This window comes from Syngnathus acus, chromosome 8 (genome assembly GCF_901709675.1).
Source record: "Syngnathus acus chromosome 8, fSynAcu1.2, whole genome shotgun sequence".
Classification (NCBI taxonomy): Eukaryota; Metazoa; Chordata; class Actinopteri; order Syngnathiformes; family Syngnathidae; genus Syngnathus; species Syngnathus acus.
The window spans coordinates 243,601-271,190 of record NC_051093.1 but is presented as its reverse complement, the minus strand read 5'-3'; the positions used below and the strand labels follow the sequence as shown (position 1 = coordinate 271,190).

General features: G+C 47.5%; 1 protein-coding gene and 1 long non-coding RNA gene across 8 annotated transcripts; one reads left to right on the top strand and one right to left on the bottom strand.

The window, feature by feature from the left end:
* Positions 1 to 12,799: 12,799 nt before the first annotated feature.
* On the bottom strand, positions 12,800 to 26,524 carry proza (protein Z, vitamin K-dependent plasma glycoprotein a). 7 transcript variants are annotated; one of them, XM_037257237.1, is made up of 9 exons: positions 26,323 to 26,524; positions 25,731 to 25,863; positions 25,409 to 25,566; positions 25,317 to 25,341; positions 25,108 to 25,221; positions 24,399 to 24,533; positions 24,202 to 24,317; positions 13,711 to 13,828; positions 12,800 to 13,621 (listed from the first exon to the last, which is right to left on the bottom strand). In XM_037257237.1, exons 2-9 carry the CDS (start codon positions 25,810 to 25,812, stop codon positions 13,083 to 13,085), a joined length of 1,287 nt encoding a protein of 428 aa, XP_037113132.1. In that variant the 5' UTR covers positions 25,813 to 25,863; positions 26,323 to 26,524; the 3' UTR covers positions 12,800 to 13,082. The 7 variants fall into 7 exon arrangements, with proteins under 7 accessions (XP_037113132.1, XP_037113131.1, XP_037113138.1 ...); XM_037257236.1 differs by having other exon boundaries at positions 25,731 to 25,860; XM_037257243.1 differs by having other exon boundaries at positions 25,731 to 25,843.
* Positions 13,775 to 24,495, top strand: LOC119126188. Its single transcript, XR_005098617.1, has 2 exons — positions 13,775 to 13,855; positions 24,035 to 24,495. It is a non-coding gene; the product is annotated as an uncharacterized LOC119126188 (long non-coding RNA).
* Positions 26,525 to 27,590: the final 1,066 nt, after the last annotated feature.

Genomic DNA, 27,590 nt, shown 5'->3' with positions numbered 1-27,590 from the left:
AGAGCTCACATCATCAAAGACAACACACATCCCGCCTCCCAGCTGTTTGAGTTGCTTCCTTCTGGGAGGCGCCACAGATACATTCATACAAGGACTACCAGACTGAAAAACAGTTTCTTCCCAAGAGCCATCACCACACTAAACTCTGAGAGGAAACAACACCAGCTATAATACAACACCAATGCACCTTTATACACACACTGTCACTGCTGCTGTTAACACTACGTGCAATAGGTTAAAACTACGTGCAATAACTATTTATTATTTACTTTCTGTACATACCTCATTCATGTTAATATAAACACCCACATTGTACATACTGTAAATAAGATCTTTCACTTTATTCTTAGACTTCCTTTATACTTTTTTAAATTTTTGTCATGTTTTGCACTGGAAAGGGAGTAGCTCTCCAATTTCGTTGTACAACTAAGTTGTAAAATGACAATAAAGGGCATTCTATTCTATTCTATATTCTAAAATACAGAGTCGTAACACTTGTAGCCTTTATCTATTCTTTCAGATAGCGTTGATGGTAAATTTTAAATGTATTTATTTCTGTATGGCTGTACAGAACAAGAAAAGTGAAATACTCATACGCAGTAGTGAGTCATGTTTTTTCATCTTGCAAATACAGATTCTCTTGTAATAAAAATACAAATTATAGTAAAATTGATAAAACCTCAACTGAAATAAAACCATTAAAAAACTAACAAGGACTAACAAATGCACTGTTAAAACTCATTGAAACTGATTTAAAAAAAAGACAAAATCAAATACAAAGTAACCTATAACCCCACATGGTATGACAAAACCGCTTCAAAATCTGTGTTCTATAATCAGAGCGCTACAACTATGGGGTTCTGGCCAAAGCTTCAATCATGAGTCCAGTCATTATGCTATGACCAGCTGTAACAGCAGTGGGGGCAGGTTGTAGGCCCCAGGAGAAATCACCCCAATTTAGGCAAAGCATATTCTTTCCCGCCAAAGGTGCAAATGAGCGCTACAGTACTTATTTCCCCAAGCAAAGAGTGTTGCGAGCTGTCGGTGCATTTGGGCTGCAAAAAACACAGAAGGAGCGAGTTGCATTGATTGTTCCCTGTCTACTGTTTTATTCACATCTTTTGTAGTCTCACCCTGCTTCCCGTTCCACTCTTCATTAGTTTCAATTGCAGTAAAGACTGTCTGCCACAGTCTTCTCTCACGTTATAGTCAAACAATTGCTTAAACATACGAATTTTTCAACATTTGATCAAATATTTGACTCAACATCCGAAGTAATTCCCAACATACGACGTCATCATGGTTAGCCCGCTAGACGGCAGCACGTCGGGATGACGTCAGTTAGTGTCCCACGAAGGCTAAGGCAAATGGTAGAAATGGTGAAAAAAGGAAGAAGGATTTCCTTACAATTAAAACACGAAATCTTAAGAAAACGTGCGTGAATGATCTTGCGAAACAATATGGTCGTAAAACATATCAACAATTTCGACAATCAATAAGCAGAAGGAAGCCCTCAAAGTGGTCAAGCCATCCAAGTGGAACACCATCATCTCTAAACGTCGCAGCCCTACCCTGGAAGAGATGGAATGCCTTTTGCTTGTATGGATAGAGGACAAGGACATTGCTGGCAAAACGATCACTAAAACGATCATATGTGAGAAGGCCAATGCCATATACAGTAATCCCTCGCTACATCGCGGTTCGTTTATCGCTGTTTCACTACATCGCAGATTTATTTTCCAAATTAAAAAAAAATTCAAATTCAAAATAAAACTTCTAAATTGAGGAATTATGGCACAAAAGTTGCCCACACGCCAGCAGAAGGCAGGGAGTGCCAACACAATTGCAGTATGTACACTTTGGCAGAGGAAGTAGCAAAAAGAGGTAGTACAAGTGACCTAATTAAGGATGTACCCATAGCCGAAAGTATGGTTCTAAGGGAAACGAATGAGAAGGAAATAATAGAAATTGTTAGAGAATCTATAGGTAAAAAGTCAACTGACTGTAATGGGGTAGATATGTCACTTGTTAAAAATATTATTGAATGTGCGGTGAAACCCCTTACACATATCTGCAACCAATCTTTGACAACTGGTGTTTTTCCGAGTGAAATGAAAACTGCTAAAATTATTCCGATATATAAAGCTGGGGACAAACACACATTCTCAAATTACAGGCCAATATCTCCACTCCCACAATTCTCCAAAATATTAGAAAAAATATTTTATAAAAGGCTTGATGATTTTATTACAAAACTAAATATTCTGTGTGACCAACAGTACGGATTTCGAAAAAATAGGACCACCACACTAGCTTTGTTAGATTTTGTAGCTGAAATAACACCAGCTATTGAAAATAAACAATATGTTGTAGGTGTTCTTTTGGATCTTAAGAAAGCTTTTGATACTGTAAATTATGAAATATTGTTAACAAAACTTGAAAGATATGGGATACGAGGTATGTCACTCACTTGGTTAAACAGTTATTTACCCAACAGGAACCAATATGTGCAACTTATGGACTGTAAATCAAAACTAAAGCAGGTAAAGTGTGGGGTCCCTCAGGGCTCAATATTAGGCCCCTTGTTATTTATTTTGTATGTCAATGATATGTGCAAGGTCTCCAGGTTACTCAAGGCCGGAGTTTTTGCAGATGACACAAACCTGCTTTGCAGTGGGGATGACCTGGATCAACTACTGGATACTGTGGGTATTGAAATGAAAAAATTACAGCGTTGGTTTGACACGAATAAACTTACACTAAATTTAAGTAAAACAAAGTACCGTATTTTTCGGGCTAAAAGTCGCTCCGGAATATAGGTCGCATGAGCCATAATATGCACAATAACGTGAAAAAAACAAATATAAGTCGCTCCGGAGTATAGGTCGCATTTTGGGGGAAATTTATTCGACAAAATCCAACACCAAGAACAGACATGAACGAGCAACAACAGGCTAAACGATAGGTATGCTAACGTGACATAAACACAAACGAAGAGCTGAGAACGGGCCTGACGTAACATTCAGAGTTATTCAAATAACTATTACATAAATAACACGTTTATAAAACCATCTGTGTCACTCCAATTCATTAAATCCATCGATCGTCCTTTATGTCAACAATGGGTGCGCGCCGCTAACAGCACTTGCACTTCAAAATTTTCCACAGGCCCATATAACGATATATAAATTATATATCAAATAACGCACTGGGTAGCACGTCCGAGCCAACAACTACTGAACTGTAACGATAAAAACATATTGTTGCTACACGAAATAAAATATATCAAATAACTATAACATAAATAGTTCACCACCACACGGCCCCAAGCACCGGCGTCGACTTCCAGGCGTGTGGCGGCGTGGACTTCCATCCACAGAGGTGGCACTTCCAGCCACGGAGGTGGAAGAGAGCTCCATAGAATAGGGCCGGGCATGCGTAAAAGCCAAGTCCGAGCCCCATCCACCGTCCCCGGACAGCCACCCGGCCGAGCACCGGCCCCCGACTTCTATCCACGGAGGTGAAAGAGAGCTCCGTAGAGTCGGACCGGGCGTGCGTAAAAGCCATGTCCGAGCCCCATCCACGGTCACCGGACAGCCACCCGGCCGAGCGCCGGCCCCCAACTTTCATCCACGGAGGTGAAAGAGAGCTCCGTAGAGTAGCACCGGGCGTGCGTAAAAGCCATAATAGTTTTTTAAACCTTCTGTGTCACTCCAAATCATTAAATCCTTCAAACTCTTCGTCCTCCGTGTCACTTACAAACAAAGCCGCTAATGATGCCGGTAGTACCTGGGGCCCTTTCGCCATCTTCGTCATCCCGTGATCGAATCTTTGTCCTTTTTGTAAACAACCGCCCCGCCACGCCGTGCTGCTGACGTCACTTGAAATTCAAATTACACTAATCCCTTGCTACATCGCGGTTCGTTTATCGCGGTTTCACTTCTTTTTTTTTTTTTTTTTAAATTTATGAAAGAATTCACATATAAGTCGCCCCCCCTCCCAAACTATGAAAAAAAACGCGACTTATAGTCCGAAAAATATGGTAATTGATATTGCTCTATTTGTTGTTACATTCTTGTTAAATTGCGCTACAGTATAGTATTTACAATTCCTTATTCACAGGATCAATATTGTTCTCTATGTCATATCAAAGTCAAAGTCAAGTCAAAGTCAAAGTCAGCTTTATTGTCAATCCCTTCATATGTCAAGACACACAAAGAAACCGAAATTCCGTTTTCTCCATCCCACGGTGACGAGACATACAAGTAGGCGACACAAAACAAAAACAAGAAGGCACAAACCCATAAATAATAAATAAAATAAAACGAGCGATGAATAAATAACAGACCATATCCCTTATGTTCAGTGAAATCAAATGTTTTCAAACCAAATTCTTCATTTTCAGTTATCAGTGCTTGTTTATTAAACACACCAGTTGGAGAAGAAAGGCATTTGTCAATACTGTTCATGGTGGGTTGATCATTTCACCAAGTTTTTACCTTTCGTGATCTAAGAGTACCACAACCTTAGGTTCAACAGAATGATGTACAGATTACTGGTCTTCTTCGTACCTCTTAAGTTGCTCATTGACACTGATGCAGAAACCATGAGAACTTTCTGCTGCCCCAACAGTTTTGATGAACACCTTACAACCAGCAGTCCAAGTGGACTATATTTTACCATTTTTCTTAAGAGCTCTTGCTTTCTTAGCTATTTCACCATTTTTCTTGGTGAGGTGTTCATTTATGTATACATTCGTGCCTTGTAGTTTTCTACCTTGTTTGAGCAGATTTATCTTATTTTTCCTGTTTGTAAATCGGACAATTATAGATGGTATGACAGGCTTGCCATTTAGACTCTTGGTTGGCAGAGTGTGGCATGCCTCAATATTGACAATGTCAATAACGATGTCTTTACTCTGGAGGAAAGTTTTTACCTGCTCCTCGGTTGTCTCCTCATGTTCAGGATTGTCCTCAGTAGCAAGGCCTTTCACAGCCTGCTGGTAGGTCCGTGGTTTGATCTTTAAACCTGTGATGATGACATCCTTCATTCTTGAATACTGCTCCAAACTGCCTAATCTATTTTCCAGGCTGACAATTTTCTTATTTTGTTCAATGTTTAATTGTTTGAGCTGCTTCACCTCTCCCATCAGCTCTGTAATAATTGCCTGTTGCTTCATTATGGTTTCCACATTTGAAGACATCACTTCCACTGATAACTTCAGCTCCTCCATGTCCTTCTGAAGCACTTTCATGGCCATCAGGTCTGCCAATCTAGACCTGATGGTAGCTCTCCTCCTGGGGCTGGTGGTGCTATCCCACTCAGCCTGGTGACAGCTCTCCTCCTGGGTCGGCTAGTGGTGCTAGCCCACTGGGCCTGGTGGTGGCTGTCCTCCTGGGCCTGGTGATGGTAGTCTACTGGGCCTGGTGGTGGCTGTCCTCCTGGGGCTGGTGGTGCTAGGCTACTGAGCCTGATGTTAGCTCTCTTCCAGGGGCTGGTGGTGCTAGCACACTGGGCCTGATAGTAGCTCTCCTCCTGGGGGTGGTGGTGCTAGCCTACTAGGCCTGGTGGTGGCTGTCCTCGTGGGGCTGATGTTGTTGGCCTACTGGGCCTGGTGGTAGCTGGCCTCCTGGTACCTGGTGTTGGCTGGCTCCTGGGGGGATGATCGCTGGTCCGGCGCAGGTGGCTAGAGGTCCGGTGAAGGCCACGGGTTCGGCGTTGCTGGCACAAAGTCCGGCGACGGCCGCAGGTCCGGCGTTGCTGGGACGAAGTCCGGCGACAGACGCGGGTCCGGCGTTGCTGGCTCGAGGTTCGGCGACGGCCGCGGGTCCGGGGACGCTGAGGTGGGACCCTAATGTGGCCGCGAGTCTGATGACGCCTGGAGGAACCCCAATGGCGGCCGCGGGTCTGGCGTTGCTGGAGCGAAATCCGACGTCGGCCGCGGAGCCGATGGCGCTGGAAAGCTCCGACGTTTGCTGGCTTGACGACTTCCTGACAAAGAAGAAGCCTCGGCGTGATCGCTTTTCGACGTGATCGCTCTTCCTCGACGTGATCACTCTTCCTCGGCGGGATCGCTCTTCCTCTTCCTGTGTTGTGAGTGTCTCCTTGTCATCCGTGGCCTAATGGTTCCGCCATATTTTTGGCAAATACGCACACGCTCAGTCGATACCTGCCACTTTAACTCCCGCCGTCTGTAATTTACCACTGCGCGCGGGCTGCAACAATCGCGATAAGCTGATATAACTCACGCGAGACTTAACACCCATCATAAATTGTAGTTAGCTCTCGCTAAAGTAGGATGTCAATCATGAGCATAGCACATGACATGTTCCAGCTGTATCCTGTTCAGTTTGAAATTAAAATTTGATGTTCAGAGGATTTCTTTCTTTTTTTCTTTCTAGCTATGGATCCATCCATCTGTCCGTCCGTCCAATAGCGAGCAAGCCATCATTAGCACAGGAGAGTTCTTCTCATGACAACATCAAGTGGCAAGCAGTGTGTAAGTGAATATTGGTCATTTGTCATGAGAAAATTCTTGGTTGAACCTTCTGTTCTTACTCCGAGACAAATGAGCTCAACCAAAACTATTAAGCTAATCTGCGCCTTATCAACAATGACGACCCAAAGCCTCCGGCTGTTGCTCGCCTCCTCTGTGGTGGTGACCTTTCAAGTAGGCTAACCACACAGATGGTTGGCGCAGATGAAAGGTCACCTCTTCCCTATTTTTCGACATAACATCACCAAAACACGCAAATGAGCTCGCACAGACATGCACGATGACACAGGTCTTCTCCTCGCGCCGCAGCCAACTCGTCGGCTTTGATTCTGCGGGTCTGATTCGGGGCTGCATGTGAGCTGCTTGTGTTTCTCGAATGGCTCGAAACAGGATTGAACCCTGTCAAGGTCAGGGTGAGGTCAGTGGAATAAAGGCCACTGCAGAAGTTGCCTTCCCAAACGCCATGACCGTTGACTAAAAATGACTTCTTGTTCTTTTCTTCTCTGGTCACCGTTGTTTTGCCACCGAGCCCCGCAAGACTGCTGACTTGAAGCATTCGCTTCACTCCTCTTGCAAGAATGCCGACTTGAAGCACTCGCTTCAGTCCTCTCGCCTGCTTTCATCGAGTTTGTGTGGAATATCTGCAGCTTGCCTCTCTATCCGCATCGCACCAGGCCTTGACCTCTGGCTCTCAGGTTTTGCCTCGACCCTCCTTGCATAACCACCTAGTCGAGTGGAAGCTGGCACGGGGTCCACATTGAGTATTTTTCAAGGGGGAGGGGTGTGGGGTAATCACACTGTTAGCCCCTGTGTGGAATCAGACACCACACAAACAGATAATCCCCAAGAAATTGTCTTTTTTGAGGCTACGTGCATACGTGTTGTGCATATATAGCACATGGAGGATTTGGGGTCACTGCATGGGGATGGATTACTGATTTAGTAGGATTTAGTAGGACTGGCACACTTTCACCTCCATCCATGTCTTTATCAGTTCCAATATAGTGGAATGGGCAAAATGTGGTCCAGCGCTGCCAGGACCACGATCGCAAATTGCATTTCTATTTGTCTGCATAACAAATCTAATTCCTTCATTGAAAAGAACGGACAGATGTCCACCTACAGCTGTATTGCATCAGATGTCAGTTGGTCAGTCAAGGCGTGAGCTTGAGTGGCCTTCAGCACCTTTGGAAGAAAACAAATTTCTCTTTGACACCTTTCCTTTGGGGAAGACGATCTTGAAAGTTTTTTTTTTAAAGTCAAGGGAACAGATTGTTCCACATTGTCCAGTACCGTTTTTTTCCATGTATAATGCGCCCCCATGTATAATACGCACCCTAAAAATGGCATGTCAATGCTGGAAAAAAGCCTGTACCCATGTATAATACTCACCCAAATTTTGACATTTTTTATTTATTTATTTATTTAAAGTCCCAATGATCGTCACACACGCATCTGGGTGTGGTGGAATTTGTCCTCTGCATTTGACCCATCCCCGTGTGATTTTGATCCATCCCCTGGGGGAGAGGGGAGCAGTGAGCAGCAGCGGCGCCGCGCTCGGGAATCATTTGGTGATCTAACCCCCCAATTCCAACCCTTAATGCTGAGTGCCAAGCAGGGAGGCAATGGGTCCCATTTTTATAGTCTTTGGTATGACCCAGCCGGGTTACTTAAGTCCGTAAACGGAAAATTATTTCAGAAAAAAGATCATCTTTGGGAACAACCGGATGTTATTCTGCCGGTCAGTATCACTGCGCATGCAGTAGCAAACTCGATAGCGAAGAAATATGTGAGACTCTCAACCAATGTTCCCTCTAATTTTTCATATAATGTAATGTAAGGTAATGGGACGTCAAACGCTGCGTGTTCGCTTCGCTTCGGGGGGGGGGGGGGATGGGATGTGGGATGTTGTTTATGCGCTGGATAGATTTTCTTGTGCGCTGAGAATGTGCGGGCAGTGCGCGATTGCGCACGCGCGCAGCTTAGAGGGAACATTGCTCTCAACGGGATCACCAATATTTGAGTGATGTTCCAGTTATTTATCACAATTATTTATTATTATAATAATAATAATATATATATAATAATTATTTATTTATTATTCACAATTGTCATGGTGATCTTTCTGGTGATTTCTTAACTAGGCTGGATGTATTTTTTTTGTTGGCGTTGATTTCTCCGACTGCCCAGAAAGGCACCACCGCGATCAGTTAGGTTAAAATGAAAAGAGAGGAAAGTGACGTTGTAAAGAACCATCCGTGACAAGATTTTCTTCAAACATTGTTGTACCATGATTTTCTTCAAAAAAAAATTAAAAAAAAATATTAAAATAAAATTGTACCCATGTATTATGCGCACCCCAGATTTTAGGACAATAAATTACCGTATTTTCCGCACTATTAGGCGCACTTAAAAACTTACATTTTACTCAAAAAACCACAGTGCGCCTTATAATGCAGAGCGCCTTATATATGGATCAATTGATGAATTTGTTGATCCATACTGGTTGTACACAGTGCTCTGCCAAAATGTTTCAGTGCGTTTTAGTACGACTAGTAAATTACAAGGTCGCATCGCTTCCCAACATTGGTCAGGCAACTGTGGTCAGGGGGCGTCACCGAATAGCTGTTGTACCCGCGAGGCTATTTCATTTCAAAATAGGCTGCTCCGTTAATGTTTCGAGTAAATTTACGGATTGATATGGAAGGGAAACATAGGTAAGCAGTACCAATGTGTTAGATCAAACTTTAGTCAGTTCCGATCATTTTATAGGAGATCGTTTGAGAAACGCGATTGTTTACACTTTGCTGAGGCTCATGGGGGTCTGCGAGCTGAGGCTCATGGGAGTTTGCGGGTGGCTAATGCTATAATAATAGCTGCTATACGCACAAGGCTATTTCATGTCAAAATAGGCTGCTCTGTTAATGTTTCGAGTAAATTTACGGATCGATATGGAAGGGAAACATAGGTAAGCAGTACCAGTGTTAGATCGAACTTTAGTCAGTTCTGATCATTTTATAGGCGACTGTTTGAGAAACGCGATTGTTTACAGAGGGCTCATTGGTTATTGGCTAGTGCAGGGGTGGCCAACCAGTCAGAGACTAAGAGCCACATTTTTTACTGTGTCATCGCAAAGAGCCACATCATACACATGAGCACACATGAACACCCCCCCCACACACACACACGCACACACACACACACGCGCACCACAGACACACACACACGCACACACACACACACCCCTCTGCTCAGCCAAATTTATTGTGTGACATTATTATGTCACGCACCAACATGATAATGACAAATTGACTCCTACAGTACTAAAACCACAGACCAAAGACCACATTTTCAACAATGAACATTGTGTGCATTGTCTCACACAGACAAACTCTCAGTTCAACAAATTCCACAAACAAAAACATAATAAGTTTTTTCACTTACTATGTGTGGCGGGACAGACCATTCGTTTGAGTTCGTCGTTTTCAGGAGACAAGATTTCAATAACGTCACTGAGGCATATTTTAACGAACTCCACTTCATTGTATGGCTTTTTAGCCCATGCAATGTTCCAAGCCAGTTGAAACAATGCAAGTGTGACGGTCTCTGAGTGCTTCGTAATTTTTTTGAAAAACTGTACCTATTTTTCTGCCTGACTTTTCAAAGTCTCCAAACTTGTGCTTGCGAAATTCAGTCCCTTTTGCAAAGTCCTTATCGATATTGGCATGAAGTGAGCTGAAGTGGCGCTGACCATTTGAAGCTTTTAAATGCGCCAATGATGTCCGACATATCAGGCAGAATGGCTTGCCATAGCGTTCAACAAAAAACAACTTTAACTCTGTTAAAAATGTCCTGTGTTCATCGTCATATATTCGTTTAGCTGTGCATTTTTTCCTTGCCATTTTGGCAAGCGTCTTGTCAGCTTTTCTGGACCTAATGGGCCCCCGTAGTCACAGTCGCCATTCATTAAAAAGCCAGCAAAACCAATCGCTCTGTTTGTCCCTCCTCCTTTGCGGGATTTCACCTCACGCGCATGCGCGTTTGACCAAAATACCATATTGAACTCAAGCGAAGCAAATACGCACGAAAAATAAACACAAATGTTGATATGAACGTAAAAGAGCCGCATGAAACCAGCCAAAGAGCCGCAGGTTGGCCACCGCTGGGCTAGTGGATGCATACCGCAACCCTAGTCAACCTCAGTTTGTTGCAGTATAGCTTCTATTTTATGCGCCTTTTAATCCGGTGCGCCCTATATATGAAATAATTTCTAAAATAAAAAATTCAATGAGGGTGCTGCGCCTTATAATCCAGTGCGCCTTTTGGTGCGAAAAATACGGTAGTTAAATTTTGCGCATTATACATGGAAAAAAACGGTATTTCTAAATTCTGGTTTGTTTTTTTAATCATTGCTCGAGCCACCTTAAGTATGAATGGAGCCAGGGGCGTGGCGAGACATTTTTCAGATGGGTGGCCAGGATCTAATGTTAGCCTAAGACTTAAAGTGGCGACACCTGTGCCACTTGAATGTCGCATCGCACAGTACATGTTTGACGACCATATTGATGGGGCTACAAGGGAGGAAGGCGCTTTTCCCATAAATCTGCAGTCAAACCAGAGCATGAAGGAGCAGCACCATTTTTGGGCGTAAGGAGCCATCTCCTAAGTGAGAGCCATGGCAACAGCCACCGAGGGCCCCCAGCATTCTGCAGCATTCTGCAGCATTCTGCAGCATTCTGCAGCATTCTGCAGCATTTAGTGCTGTCCTTTTCAAAAGTGGCAGGCAGGCCAGCGAGGGCTTTTGGCCGCTTGTTTTTTTTTCACTCGAGCGTCTTTTACGTTCCTTGACGCGCCCATTCTTCTCGCGTTCCCTTCCCTTTGCCCATGTGACCTGATCACTAAAGGGAAAGAGGCTGTGAGAAGACTGTGAGACTATGGGAAAATGTTGCCAAAGAACACGAGGAGGCTGTGTGGCTTCTCCTGGCTAGCGAGATACATTTTGGTGTATCATTGAATATGCTAAAAAAAATCTCCACACTCAAGTTTTTTACACCACAAAAATATTTAGCATTTAAAAGATTGGAGTTCTGTATACAATGGAGCCTCGGTTTTCGACCACAATCTGTTCCAGAAGGCTGTTCGAGAAGTGAATCTTTCGAATTCCGAATATGTTTTCCCATTACAAATAATGGAAAAAAATTAATCCGTTCCAAGCCAAAAAAAACACTTTTTTAAAGCATTTTTTCCATTATTTTACACCAAAAACTGCATAAATAAGTGAGTAGGTAATGTATAAATAAATAAATAATTAACTAATAGGCTGGGGAATGTATTGCCGTATCTGTAGCAACTCGCTTGTGTTTCATTCTAATAGTAAAAGATAGCATTTTAAATTGTGAGGGGAAAAACAGCAGATCAAAACATTTTTTTTTTATTTTTACCAATTTTTTTCCAGGTCCTCAAAAAGATGTCTCGCTTTGGCACAAATGGTGCCCTCAGTAACAGTATCCCCCGCTAACTGTTGCGCATTAATGAAAATTAGCAAGAGTTTTTCAACTTCTTCCAGCACCAGTGGCCGTTGTTTGGTAAGCAGTCGCCCCTCGCAACATCACTTCCTTTAAGAGCGTCTTTGTTTTTCAGGATCGAGCTTATTGTCGATTTTGCCATGCAAAACTCCCGCGCCAACTCTGACACACGCATTTTGCAATTAATTATTTTTTAAATTCAACCGTTTTGCGCACTACTTTCCTCTTTTCGCCATGATCAGCTTTACTGCTCCCACTTGCTTCCTTTAGAGGCATGATTGGAGTTGATGCAATTCTCAGAGTAACGAGAATGTAATAACGAACGGAGTCAGTTGGCATGCGGGTCCTCTCGGCTCATCTCGCGAGGTTCGACAACCGAAATTTCGTCCGACATCCGAAGCAAAAAAATCTCGAATATTTTGTTCGAATACCGATTTGTTCGATAACTGGGACGTTCGAAAACCGAGGCCCAAGTCTGATTTATAAGATTGAAATTAAACAATGTATTGATGATTTAAAAAGTAATTTTAGACATTGTATTTTTTATGGTATCAGGAACTTTACAGGCCATTGTGACCGCAACATACTGGAAGCTGTTTGTACCACTTCAGTACCTTCTACGTAAGGAAGACTGATGAGTTGGATGTAATCAAAGTTAACTGTCAACAGGGATGGAACGACTCTTTAAAAACAAATTTAAATGCATGATGTGTATGTATGATGGTATGTAGACACACAATTTACATGCTGAACGCTTTCAAAAACATTCACGCAAAAAGACTGGAGAATGGATCACATGTAGTTTATTGTAATTCTGATGACATGCAGGCCAAGAAGTAGCTGGCAGTCAAACGTCAAACTTTCAGTGTTTACAAGTTTCATGCGGCATATAGCGGTGGCATTAGGTCAACTTTTACTTGACTGGCACGCCACCTTGTGGATAAACGAGGAAGTAAATCTACATGTGGACGATACTGTGGTAAATGATGAACACACGCTCACCCACACACACCTAGCAGTTAACATATTCTAAAGATGGAGTCCAGTCACAGGTGATTCCACTACAGCGAGTTGATTAGCGAGCGAAGCCAGCCGAGATGGCGGGAGACTTTCTGGTAGACGAAGCCTTTGCTGCACTCGGCACCCGGCGGCTGGCTGACCACGCCGGTGAGGAAGAACACCCCCCTGTACGAGGTGAGCAGGGGGCTCCCGGAACTCATACCGCAGTCGGTGTTGGCCCGGGTGGCCATGCAGCCCATCTTGTTGCTGATCACGTGGGGATGCATCTCCAGGCACTCGGGTAGACCTTTGTATGCCAGCCCACTGAGGGCTAGCTGGCCCCGAAAAGACGAGGCTCCTGCCTCGGGGTCTTTCCAGCCCGTCACCACGGCGGGGAGCTCGCCGGATGTCAGGACGCTGTCGGCAAAGTCCTTCTCTGGGAGGCAGGCGGCCGTCACCTCCTTCTTGAAGACGATGCGGTCACGCAGCTCCACCACGGCCAGGTCGTTGTCGGGGCGGCCCGCTATGTAGCGCGGGTGCGTGTGGGCTGTTTTCACGTAAAGAGTCTGCTCGCCGTCCTCGTAGCTCATCTTCCGCTTGCCTGGAGCAGCAAAGTGATACGCTTGTTTCGTGCTCCGCCCAAGCTCGCCGGCTGCTTTTGCTCAAAACATCTGCTTTGTGTGTACTGACCCACGGCCACTTGGAAGGAGCTGTACTTGGTGGCGCACTTCGCCGAGGTCAGCACCAGGTTCTCCTTGAGAATGACGGCGCTACAGAAACCTTCAGAGTCGGCGCTCTTGAGAAGGGCCTGCAAGCCGCGTCAAAACGGCCCACGGTAAGTTTACGTTCACAGTAATTAGGCAACGGGCAAACAGATACGCTCGTTTCGTGCTCCGCCCAAGCTCGCTGGCTGCTTTTGCTCAAAATGTCTGCTTTGTGCGTACTGACCCACGGCCACTTGGAAGGAGCTGTACTTGGTGGCGCACTGCACCGAGGTCAGCACCAGGCTCTCTTGCGAATGACAGCGCTACAGAAACCTTCCGAGTTGGAGCTCTTGAGAAGAGCCTGTTAGCCGCGTCGAAACGGCCCACGGTAAGTTTACACTCACGGTAATTACCGTAATTTTCGGACTATAAGTCGCGTTTTTTTTCATAGTTTGGGTGGGGGGGCGACTTATAATAAGGAGCGACTTATGTTTTTTTTCAAAAAATTTCCCAAAAAAATAAAAAAGTGAAACCGCGATAAACGAACCGCGATGTAGCAAGGGATTACTGTAATTTGAATTTCACGTGACGTCGGCGACGCGGCGTGGCGCGGCGGTTGTTTACATAAAGGACAAAGATTGATCACGGGATGACGAAGATGACGAAGGGCCCCACGTACTCCCGGCATCATTAGTGGCTTTGTTTCTAAGTGACACGGCGGACGAAGAGTTTGAAGGATTTAAGGATTTGGAGTGACACAGAAGGTTTGAAAAACTATTATGGCTTTTACCCACGCCCGGTCCTACTCTCCAGAGCTCTCTTTCACCTCCGTGGATTGAAGTCGGGGGCCGGCGCTCGGCCGGGTGGCTGTCCAGGGACGGTGGATGGGGCTCGGACATGGCTTTTACGCACGCCCGGTCCTACTCTACCGAGCTCTCTTTCACCTCTGTGGATGGAAGTCGAGGGCCGGCGCTCGGCCGGGTGGCTGTCCGGGGACGGTGGATGGGGCTCGGTCATGGCTTTTACGCACGCACGGTCCTATTCTATGGCGCTCTCTTCCACTTGCGTGGCTGGAAGTCCACGCCGCCACACGCCTGGAAGTTTGTTTTGTTAAATAAAGAGCCGTTTACCAAACCCACGTCTTTCCTTAAACTTTGTTAACGCTACAATATAGTTACGTACAGTGCCTTGCGATAGTATTCGGCCCCCTTGAACCTTTCAACATTTCAGGCTTCAAACATAAAGATATAAAGGTTTAATTTTTTGTTAAGAATCAACAAGTGGGACACAATCGTGAAGTGGAACAAACTTTATTGGATAATTTAAACTTTTTTAACAAATAAAAAACTGAAAAGTGGGGCGTGCAATATTATTCGGCCCCCTTGCGCTAATACTTTGTAGCGCCACCTTTTGCTGCAATTACAGCTGCAAGTCGCTTGGGGTATGTCTCTATCAGTTTTGCACACCAAGAGACTGGAATTCTTGCCCATTCTTCCTTGCAAAACAGCTCGAGCTCAGTGAGGTTGGATGGAGAGCGTTTGTGAACAGCAGTCTTCAGCTCTTTCCACAGATTCTCGATTGGATTCTGGTCTGGACTTTGACTTGGCCATTCTAACACCTGGATACGTCTATTTGTGAACCATTCCATTGTAGATTTGGCTTTATGTTTTGGATCATTGTCCTGTTGGAAGATAAATCTCCGTCCAAGTCTCAGATCTTTTGCAGACTCCAACAGGTTTTCTTCCAGAATGGTCCTGTATTTGACTCCATCCATCTTCCCATCAATTTTAGCCATCTTCCCTGTCCCTGCTGAAGAAAAGCAGGCCCAAACCATGATGCTGCCACCACCATGTTTGACAGTGGGGATGGTGTGTTCAGGGTGATGAGCTGTGTTGCTTTTACGCCAAACATATCGTTTTGCATTGTGGCCAAAAAATTCGATTTTGGTTTCATCTGACCAGAGCACCTTCTTCCACACGTTTGGTGTGTCTCCCAGGTGGCTTGTGGCAAACTTTAAACGAGACTTTTTATGGATATCTTTGAGAAATGGCTTTCTTCTTGCCACTCTTCCATAAAGGCCAGATTTGTGCAGTGCACGACTGATTGTTGTCCTATGGACAGACTCTCCCACCTCAGCTGTAGTTATCTGCAGTTCATCCAGAGTGATCATGGGCCTCTTGGCTGCATCTCTGATCAGTCTTCTCCTTGTTTGAGATGAAAGTTTGGAGGGACGGCCGGGTCTTGGTAGATTTGCAGTGGTCTGATACTCCTTCCATTTCAATATAATTGCTTGCACAGTGCCCCTCCGTGAGTCGTCACCTTATCGTGGTGGAGGGGTTTGCGTGCCCCGATGATCCTAGGAGCCATGTTGTCTGGGGCTTCATGCCCCTGGTAGGGTCACCCATGGCAAACGGGTCCTAGGTGAGGGGCCAGACAAAGCACGGCTCACATTAGCCCCTTATGAAGAAAAAAATAAATGGATCCCGTTTTCCCTCGCCCGGACGCGGGTCACCGGGGCCCCCCTCTGGAGCCAGGCCTGGAGGCGGGGCTCGAAGGCGAGCGTCTGGTGGCCGGGCCTTCGCCCATGGGGCCCGGCCGGGCACAGCCCGAAAAGAAAACGTGGGTCCCCCTTCCCATGGGCTCACCACCTGTGGGAGGGGCCAAAGGGGTCGGGTGCAGTGCAAGCTGGGCGGCGGCCAAAGGCAGGGACCTTGGCGGTCTGATCCCCGGCTGCAGAAGCTGGCTCTTGGTTGTTGACTAGATATAGTCGGACTTGCCTCCACGCACAGTTTGGGTTCCGGTACAAGCCCTCTCGAGAGGGGCTGGACTCTCTTCCACTCTGGAGTTGCCCACGGTGAGAGGCGTCGAGCAGGTGTGGGTATACTTATTGCCCCCCGGCTGGGCGCTTGCACATTGGGGTTCACCCCGGTGAACGAGAGGGTAGCATCCCTCCGCCTTCGGGTGGGGGGACGGGTCCTGACTGTTGTTTGTGTCTATGCATCAAGTGGCAGCTCAGAGTACCCACCCTTCTTGGAGTCCCTGGAGGAAGTGCTGGAGAGCGCTCCTTCTGGGGACTCCATCGTTCTACTGGGTGACTTCAATGCTCACGTGGGCAATGACAGTGAGACCTGGAAGGGCGTGATTGGGAGGAACGCCCCCCCCCCCCCCCGATCTGAACACGAGCGGTGTTCTATTATTGGACTTCTGTGCTCGACACGGATTTTCTATAATGAACACCATGTTCAAACATAAGGGTGTCCATGTGTGCACTTGGCACCAGGACACCCTAGGCCGCAGTTCGATGATCGACTTTGTAGTCGTGTCATCGGATTTGCGGCCGCATGTTTTGGACACTCGGGCGAAGAGAGGGGCAGAGCTGTCAACTGATCACCACCTGGTGGTGGGTTGGCTCCGATGGTGGGGGAAGATGCCGGTCCGACCTGGCAGACCCAAACGTCTGTGAGGGTCTGCTGGGAACGTCTGGCGGAATCCCCTATCAGGAAGAGCTTCAACTCCCACCTCCGGCAGAGCTTTTCCCACGTCCCGGGGGAGGCGGGGGACATTGAGTCCGAGTGGACCTTGTTCCGCGCCTCCATTGTTGAGGCGGCCGACCGGAGCTGTGGCCGTAAGGTCATTGGTGCCTGTCGTGGCGGCAATCCCCGAACCCGCTGGTGGACACCGGCGGTAAGGGATGCCGTCAAGCTGAAGAAGGAGTCCTATCGGGCCGTTTTGGCCTGCGGGACTCTGGAGGCAGCTGACAGGTACCGGATGGCCAAGCGGAACGCGGCTTCGGCGGTTGCTGAGGCAAAAACCCGGGCGTGGGAGGAGTTTGGCGAGGCCATGGAGAAAGACTTCCGGACGGCTTCGAGGAAATTCTGGTCCACCATCCGGCGTCTCAGGAGGGGGAAGCAGTGCAACGTCAACACTGTTTACAGTGGAGATGGCGTGCTGCTGACCTCGACTTGGGACGTTGTGTGTCGGTGGGGAGAATACTTCGAAGACCTCCTCAATTCCACCTACACGCCTTCCATTGTGGAAGCAGGGCCTGGGGACTCTGAGGCGAACTCTCCAATTTCTGGGGTCGAAGTCACTGAGGTAGTTAAAAAAACTCCTCGGTGGCAAGGCCCCGGCCGGGGGTGGATGAGATCCGCCCGGATTTCTTAAGGGCTCTGGATGTTGTGGGGCTGTCATGGCTGACACGTCTCTACAACATCGCGTGGACATCGGGGACAGTGCCTCTGGATTGGCAGACTGGGGTGGTGGTTCCCCTCTTCAAGAAGGGGGACCGGAGGGTGTGTTCCAATTACAGGGGAATTACACTCCTCAGCCTCCCTGGTAAGGTCTATTCAGGGGTGCTGGAGAGGAGGGTCCGTCGGGAGGTCGAACCTCGGATTCAGGAGGAACAGTGTGGCTTTCGTCCTGGCCGTGGAACAGTGGACCAGCTCTTCACCCTCAGCAGGATCCTCGAGGGTGCATGGGAGTTCGCCCAACCAGTCCACATGTGTTTTGTGGACTTGGAGAAGGCGTTCGACCGTGTCCCTCGGGAGGTTCTGTGGGGGGTGCTTCGGGGGTACGGGGTACCGAGCCAACTGATAAGGGCGGTTCGGTCCCTGTATCACCGATGCCAGAGTTTGGTCCGCATTTCCGGCAGTAAGTCGGATTCGTTCCCAGTGAGGGTTGGACTCCGCCAAGGCTGCCCTTTGTCACCGATTCTGTTCATAATTTTTATGGACAGAATTTCTAGGCGCAGCCGAGGCGTTGAGGTTGTCCGGTTTGGGGACCTCAGCATCGCGTCTCTGCTTTTTGCAGACGACGTGGTGCTGTTGGCTTCTTCGGGACGTGATCTCCAGCGCTCACTGGAGCGGTTCGCAGCCGAGTGTGAAGCGGTCGGGATGAGGGTCAGCACCTCCAAATCCGAGTCCATGGTCCTCGATTGGAAAAGGGTGGAATGCCCTCTCCGGATCGGGGATGAGATCCTGCCCCAAGTGGAGGAGTTTAAGTATCTTGGGGTCTTGTTCACGAGTGAGTGGAGGATGGAGCGCGAGATCGACAGGCGGATCGGTGCAGCGTCGGCAGTAATGCGGACTCTGTACCGGTCCGTCGTGGTGAAGAGAGAGCTGAGCCAAAAGGCAAAGCTCTCAATTAAGCGGTCGATTTACGCTCCTACCCTCACCTATGGTCACGAGCTATGGGTCGTGACCGAAAGAACGAGATCCCGGATACAAGCGGCCGAAATGAGTTTTCTCCGCAGGATGTCCGGGCTCTCCCTTAGAGAGCCGCCAAGATGGCGGCGCCCCAGTCGGCTGCGGCTGCTACGGCTCTCGACAACCGACGTGCATTTTCACAAAATATGCCGCCTAGGACGCTACAAACAACACAAAGTTTAGTTTATCCATCCAGTAGGTTAGTATATGATTGCCAGCGCCTGCTGGAGGTACGGTCATCAAGTGTTTTTGGACTCGTAGCCACAACAACCCTAGTCTGTTTACGTAGCCTCGGAGTGCTTCGGGCACAAGCCCCAGAAGCTCACGATGCAGCGGGCTCGCCGGGCAGCACACGCCGGAGGAGGAGTAAGCGTAGGCGGTGTGACCGGCGGCGGAAGCGCGGCTGTCGAGGTGGGCTAACGGCTAAGCTAAAAGCTAACCCCTACAAACCGCCGCTTCCATCCATCTTCCTCTCCAACGTCCGCTCACTGGATAATAAAATGGACCATCTACAACTGGAACTCTCTTCAAAGAGCGAGGTTAGAAACTGCTGCGCTCTCATCCTGACGGAGACATGGCTGAACTCATCAATACCGGACAATGCCGTTAGCCTGGAGGGGCTCGCTACATTCCGCGCCGACAGAAACAGCAAACTAAGCGGTAAATCCCGAGGAGGTGGGCTGTGTGTCTACATCAACAACTGGTGCAAAAATGCTAGATCTGTCGCCAGCTTCTGCTCTTCGGACATCGAGCTTTTGACTGTTAACTGCAGACCCTTCTACCTGCCCAGGGAGTTTACTGTTGTTAGCATCACGGCTGTGTATGTGCCTCCCAGCGCTAATACTAAAGAGGCCATGAGCGTTCTCTATCGGACAATCGGTGAGCTGCAATCCACGCACACAGAGGGTGTTTTCATCATTGCTGGGGACTTCAACCAGGCTAACATGAAGACTATTCTCCCTCATTTTTACCAACACGTGGATTTTCCAACTCGGGGAGAGAACACTCTGGACTTGGTTTACACCAATATAAAGGATGCATTCAGAGCAGCCCCCCGCCCCCACCTCGGCTCTTCAGACCACCTATCTGTTATGCTAATCCCTGCATACAGGCCCCTGCTGATCAGAGCAAAACCCACAGTGAAGCAGGTGAGGGTGTGGTCTGAGGGGGCCATGGAGGCACTCCAGGACTGCTTTGAGTGCTCTGACTGGGACATGTTCAAATCAGCAGCAACATATGACAACCAGATCGACATTGATGAGTACGCCATGACTGTGTCAGCCTACATCAACAAATGCACCGAGGACGTCAGCACCACTAAGAACATCATCACCCGAGCCAACCAACGACCCTGGATGACTGAGGAGGTACGTCATACGCTACGAGCACGGAACTCAGCCTTCAAGTCTGGCGACAAGGAGGATCTGAGGACAGCGAGAGCCAACTTGAACCGTGCCATCAGGTTAGCGAAGCGAAGCCACAGTCGAAAAATTCAGGATTTTTTCCACGACGCCAATAACACCAGGAGTATGTGGCAAGGCATACGGGCGATCACTGACTACAACTTACCCTCCGCCCCGGTGGGTGAGGTTGATGCTGACTTCCTAAATGGTCTAAATAACTTATTTGGGCGGTTTGAGGCACTAAACAGCACTCCTGCAGTTAAAACTGTTCCCCATCAGGAAGAGGAGGCACTCTGCCTTGACTCAGCCGACGTGTTGAAGACTCTGAGAAGAGTCAACCCACGTAAGGCCCCAGGCCCCGACTTCAAGGAATGTGCAGGTCAGCTGGCTGGTGTCATCACAGACATTTTTAACATCTCGCTGGTCCAAGCCACAGTGTCAGTATGCTTCAAGGCTGCCTCCATCATTCCGGTGCCGAAGAAACCTCAAATCACCTCATTTAATGACTACAGACTTGTTGCACTGACTCCCATCATGATGAAGTGCTTCGAAAGGCTGCTTAAAGAATACATCGTCTCCAGACTCCCCCCAACATTCGACCCATTCCAGTTTGCCTACCGGCAGAACCGCTCTACTGAGGATGCCATCTCCTCCGTTCTTCACCTGAGCCTGGCTCACCTGGAGGAGAGGAACACCCACGTGCGGTTGCTGTTCCTGGACTTCAGTTCAGCGTTTAACACCATCATTCCACAGCATCTGGTGGGAAAACTGGAACACCTGGGCTTCAGCACCCCCCTTCAGAACTGGCTGCTAGACTTCCTCACCAACAGACCTCAGTCAGTCCGGGTCGGACAGAACACCTCAGATGTCATCACCCTCAGCACAGGCTCCCCTCAGGGCTGCGTCCTGAGCCCCCTGCTGTTCGCCCTGATGACACACGACTGCATCCCCAGGTTCACCACCAATCACATCGTGAAGTTTGCAGACGACACAACGGTGGTGGGCCTCATCAGTGACAACAACGACCTGGACTACAGAGAGGAGGTGGAGCAGTGGGTGGGCTGGTGCAGAGACAATAGCCTGATCCTGAATGTGGAGAAGACGAAGGAGATCATCGTCGACTTCAGGAAAAACCAGCCTCACCACGCTCCACTGATCATCAACAGCTCAGCTGTGGAGGTGGTCAGCAGCACTAAATTCCTGGGGGTCCACATCACAGACGACCTCACCTGGACTGTGAACACCACGACACTGGTCAAGAGGGCACAGAAGCGCTTGTACTTCCTGCGGAGGATGAGGAGAGCCCACCTGCCCCCACCCATCATGAGGACGTTCTACAGAAGCACCATAGAGAGCATTCTGACAAGCTGTCTCTCGGTGTGGTGTGGAGGTTGCAGCGCCTCCGATTGGAAGAACGTGAGGAGAGTGGTGAGGACAGCAGAGAGGATCATCGGGGCTCCTCTTCCCTCCATTCAGGACATGTCATCCCAGCGCTGCGTGTCCCGAGCCCGTAACATTATCAGTGACCCATCACACCCCCACCATGGACTGTTCTCCCTGCTGCCCTCTGGGAAGAGGTTTCGCAGCATCCGCTGCAGGTCCACCAGGTTCTGCAATAGCTTTTTCCCTGCTGTCGTCAGACTGTTGAACATTCAAACTGCTGAACTCTTAAACTGGTCTCTGCATCACACATACACAGAATCTGTACATTATCATACTGCAACCACTATCTCGCACTGCCAACCTTGCTGAACCTTTATAATCCATGTTAATTTAAAAGTACGCAACCTGGGTTAGCATTCCTCTGCACACTTTGTAAATACTGTTTTGTTTCCTGCACTGTTACATACTTTATCACTGCTGCACTTTATACTTACTTATTTTATTTTATATTTTTTTTATATAGAATGTTACTTTTATTCAACCGCAATATCACTACATTGTTGAAAGCTGTATGCAACGAAATTTCGTTTTGTATGCACCCTGTGTAGACAAAATGACAAAGTTTGTCTAAGTCTAAGTCTAAGATAGGGTGAGAAGTTCGGTCATCCGGGAGAGACTCGGAGTAGAGTCGCTACTCCTCCACGTTGAGAGGAGCCAGATGAGGTGGCTCGGGCATCTCATCAGGATGCCTCCTGGACGCCTCCCTGGGGAGGTGTTCCGGGCATGTCCCACCGGTAGGAGACCCCGGGGACGACCCAGGACGCGCTGGAGAGACTATGTCTCTCAGCTGGCCTGGGAACGCCTTGGGATCCCCGGGATGAGCTAGATGAAGTGGCTAGGGAGAGGGAAGTCTGGGAGTCCCTCCTGAAGCTGCTGCCCCCGCGACCCGACCCCGGATAAGCGGAAGAAGATGGATGGATGGATGGATGCTTGCACAGTGCTCCTTGAGATGTTTAAAGCTTGGGAAATCTTTTTGTATCAAAATCCGGCTTTAAACTTCTCCACAACAGTATCTCGGACCTGCCTGGTGTGTTCCTTTGTCTTCATGGTTCTCTCTGCGCTTTAAACAGAACCCTGAGACTATCAAAGAGCAGGTGCATTTATACGGAGACTTGATTACACACAGGAGCATTCTATTTATCATCATCAGTCATTTAGGACAACATTGGATCATTCAAAGATCCTCACTGAACTTCTGGAGTGAGTTTGCTGCACTGAAAGTAAAGGGGCCAAATAATATTGCACGCCCCACTTTTCAGTTTTTTATTTGTTAAAAAAGTTTAAATTATCCAATAAATTTCGTTCCACTTCACGATTGTGTCCCACTTGTTGATTCTTGACAAAAAATTTAAATTTTATATCTTTATGTTTGAAGCCTGAAATGTGGCGAAATGTTGAAAGGTTCAAGGGGGCCGAATACTTTCGCAAGGCACTGTATATAGTAGATCTGTGGAATAACGACGAGGCTGACGTCAGGGCGCACGCACGGCGTTCTTGACGAAGGACGAGGAATTTGATCGATGGATTTAATGAGTTAGAGTGCACAGATGGCTTGATAATACTATTGCTTATATAATAGTTAGTTGATATCTAATTTATATATCGTTATATGGGCCTGTGGAATATTTTGAAGTGCAAGCGCCGTCAGCTGCGCGCACCCATTGTTGACAAAGGACGATCGATGGATTTAATGATTTGGAGTGACACAGATGGTTTGATAACATTATTGCTTATATAATAGTTATTTGATATATAATTTATATATCGTTATATGGGCCTGTGGAATATTTTGAAGTGCAAGCGCCGTCAGCGGCGCGCACGCATTGTTGACAAAGGACGATCGATGGATTTAATGAATTGGGAGTGACACAGATGGTTTTATTAACGTGTTATTTATGTTATAGTTTTTTGAATAATTCTGAATTTTACGCCAGGGCCGTTCTCAGCTCTTCGTTTGTGTTTATGTCACGTTAGCATACCTATCGTTTAGCCTGTTGTTGCTCGTTCATGACTGTTCTTGGTGTTGGATTTTGTCGAATAAATTGCCCCCCAAAATGCGACTTATACTCCGGAGCGACTTACATATGTTTTTTTTCACATTTTTGGGCATTTTATGGCTGATGCGACTTGTACTCCGGAGCGACTTATAGTCCGAAAATTACGGTAGGCAACGGGCCCCGTTACCGCTTTCACAAAATCAAGGAAGCGATATGATGGCCCGTCGCCTGTCACAAGCTCTTTTTCTTTCTTTTTCTTTTAGGGGACTTGCCAGAATCTGCCACTTAGTCGTGTCTATTTGAAGTGAATTGCTTCCAAATAACTGTCGAAGATGGCGGCCAGCGACAGAGTGGGAATAATGAAGCCAAGCTTGGGTACAAGAGCCCTATCTGCACAAAATCCACCATGAGATTTGGAGCGTGTGGCTACCTGCCAGGGACATTCTCCAGAGGCGCAGGCAAGTCCTTGAAAGTCGTCGCGGACCATGGCGGACTGTCGGGCCTCCCACTGGCTCAGACTGTTCACCTCCCCGCATGGATAGCGCACTGACCGGGGTGAGAAGAAGAGCAAAGTGTGGCGGGATTCTCCTCTTTGCGGCGCCATCATCACGACCGAGGTGACGATACCTGCCGGCTCGCACTTGTTCCTGTCTGTCCGATGGAGCTTCCACCCTCTTGCGCAGGAGCACTCGTAGGAGGTGTAGCCCGGCTTGCAGAACTGGGAGCAGCCCTGGTCCTTTTCCAGGACGCACAAGGTTTGGTCTGAAGTGATGACACACAGTGTGGCTGGGATTGTTGTCGTCCACATTTTTGTACAGAGTTGCTACTTCACAAAAACAGATTGCACATTGCCAACGTGGGTGGCAATTTGGCCCCGATAGCTCACGACATTTGCCATTCATTCATTGAGTGTTTTCATGATTTTTGTGTTGTGACGTATTAGTTTACAAAAGCGAAATCTGTCATGCATAACATAGTTAGCCATTTGTCCTCATGTTGATCAATGGAGTTCCTACGTCAGCATTGTTTTGTTTTTGTTTGTTGAAACTTATTTTTAAATCAAATTAAATATATATATGAAATATTTTTTTTTACAAAAGCAACCCTCTGACCATTCGCTTGTTATATCCAGCGGCTTTTACGAGGAATCGAGTTTATGAGTCAAGCAGCAGTGCTCTGAGGAAAAAACAAACCGTACAAACTTTTTTCATGTCACTGTGTTTTGCTTTTCCCCCCCACCAGCAAACTCTCATTTTAAAAATCACGAGATTTAATTTTAAGGCTGTACGACCTGGACCCTGAGCGAGGTGAACTAGAAATGCAGTGCACGACTCACCGGTTTCGCAGTGGACCCCTGAGAAGCCCGCCTTGCAGACGCAGTCGTAGCCTCCCACGCTGTCGGAGCACAGGGCGCCGTTCTTGCAGGGCTTCTCGGCGCACTGGTCTCCATCTGAAGGCACGTGACAAGGACTAGCGCCACTCGCGGGCTTGCAAAGTTGCTGCACAGTTGCAAATGGCAACGCTGGGAGCGAACGCAGCACTTACCGATGTAGACGGACCAGAAAATGTCCTGGAATGGAAACAAAAGTGAAGGTGATAACTGAGCACATGAAGTAACGCGCCGATGCGGACCTCACCGTGCGGTACGAGTCCTGGAAGTGCTTGCGGGCCTCCTCGTAGGTGCACACCCTCTCCATGCAGGCCTGCTCCAAGGTGGACAGCCGCTGGCCAGCGCCCTCCGCGCTCCTCTTCTGACGGGTAATCACCGAAGTGGCTTGTTGCTTGTCCAAGAAGACTGGAGGAGGCGTGAAAGGGTTACGTCGGTTTGGAGCACACGTGAAGGCAAAGTACGTCCAGTTTGAGTCAACTACGCCATTCATCAGTGGAATGATGGATTGGACAAATCCAACTGCGCATTTGCTGCGACGTGAGTGCGTCTCTTGTTGCCGCTATTCTCACCTGTTTGTGGGGGGCTTTGCAAGGCCGCTACGGCCCCCGCCAGCAGACACGCAAGCGCGCCGATGGTCATTGACGAGCACATGGTGACTGAGGATCTGAGTCCAGTCGCCGCACTGCGGGGATCAGTGATCTCCTCAAACATAAGATGGCAAGAAATCAAACACAAGATGGCAAGAAATGACGCACGAGAGCGGCAAAAAGTGCCAAACATCAACAACACAAACGAGGCGTAACAAGTCACAAGTGAGGTTGCAGAGAAAAGCAATTATCGGCTGCATCAATATCACTTGAGGCAGATGACTTCCAATTCGAGCATGAGTCGAAAATGCGTTTCAAGCTGCATTAATACCACGGGAGGCAGACGACTTCCAATTCAAGCATGAGTCGAAAATGCGCTTCAACCGTTATAGGCCCGTTTGTTGACCGTACACAAAGTCCTCGAGCGATGCGTGCATCCACACAACGCCGAGATAAGTTAACGATAAAATGTGGAGTCATGTTGGGTCATCGTGTTGCCGCTTAGCCTTTAGCATTAGCCCGTGCGAACAAAGATGAGCGGTCACAAACAAACGAGAGGGGGAAAAAAAGTCACCAATGATTCGGGCGAGTCTTCACTCACCTTGTCTAAACAAAAGACACCCCGGGTCGAGTTTTGTAAGCTGTCGGGTCCGAAACACACGGCACCAGGCCAGAAGATTGGGGCCTGCCAATGACGTCGAATATAACAACACGAATAATAAGTGATGTGATGTCGCTGCCTGACCACCAGCAGAACCGCTTTATTTTAGGGGCTGTAATGTCAAAATCTGACCAATAGAGGGCACTGTAAGATAAGATAAGATAAGATAGTCCTTTATTATTCCCTCAATGGGGAAACTCCTGTGTAAGCAGCAGTACACTTAACATACACGCACACACGCATGCAGGGAAGGGGGTAAAATATTTTAAAAAGTAAAGATATATATAATAAAAAAAAAATATGGACAGTATGTACACAATACACTTTTACACAGCATACACAATATACAGTGGAGATAAGAAATTATTAGATAAAAAAATAGTGCAAGGGAAGGAAAAAAACCTGTGCAAAAGCAGGTAGAAAGAGTATGAGGTAGACAGATATTGCACATATGACTTACACACGGTTATTGCACGTTATTATTGCACGTAATTATTGTCCGTTAGCTACAGTGATTTAGCCTGGTTGTATAGTCTGATGGCAGCAGGGAGGAAGGACCTGCGATGCCTCTCGGTGGTGCATCGTGGGTGACGAAGCCGGTCACTGATGGAGCTCTCCAGGGCTCTGACAGTCTCAGACAATAATCAGGCCGGAAGATAAGTGCCTGCCAATGACGTCGAATAATAATACGAATTTTGTAATGCCGCCGCCGCCATACGTGCAGATCCGCTATATTTTAGGCGCTGTGATGTCTAACACTGTTGGACGAAAGTCAAGACAAGAAGGCAGCAACCACGGCTTAACTTCAACCGCACTGCCGCTCCGCTATCGCTCGAGTGAAAAGTAGAAACAAGTGTAGACAAACAAACTGTGTTGAGTCACCTGGAACAGCAGCAGAGCTATGCGAGAATGCTCTTTGTGGACTACAGCTCGGCTTTCAATACGATCATCCCAGACGTTCTGGTCACAAAATTGGACACTCTGGGCCTCCCCCCTCTCACATGCATCTGGATTAAAGGGTACCTTTAGTCATTAGCAATATTAACATTTTTCTATTCTATGAATATGGCTTCATCAAATCCCTGAAGTTTATTAAAAAAAGCAACTCATGTAGGAAATAAATGGCTTTTAGTAAGTGTGACATGGAAATACTGGGAGCATCCATGTTGCTTAGTTTGTGG

Bases quoted from the DNA above. Each gene is read 5' to 3' on its own strand.
- proza (XM_037257237.1), bottom strand. From the start codon at position 25,812: ATGTGCTCGTCAATGACCATCGGCGCGCTTGCGTGTCTGCTGGCGGGG. The intron at 25,342-25,408 runs GTGAGGTCCGCA...TTTCCATTCCAG, and splicing joins TCCAGGACTCGTACCGCACG to GACATTTTCTGGTCCGTCTA. The intron at 24,318-24,398 runs GTATCGTCACCT...CACCCCGGTCAG, and splicing joins GAACAAGTGCGAGCCGGCAG to TGCGCTATCCATGCGGGGAG.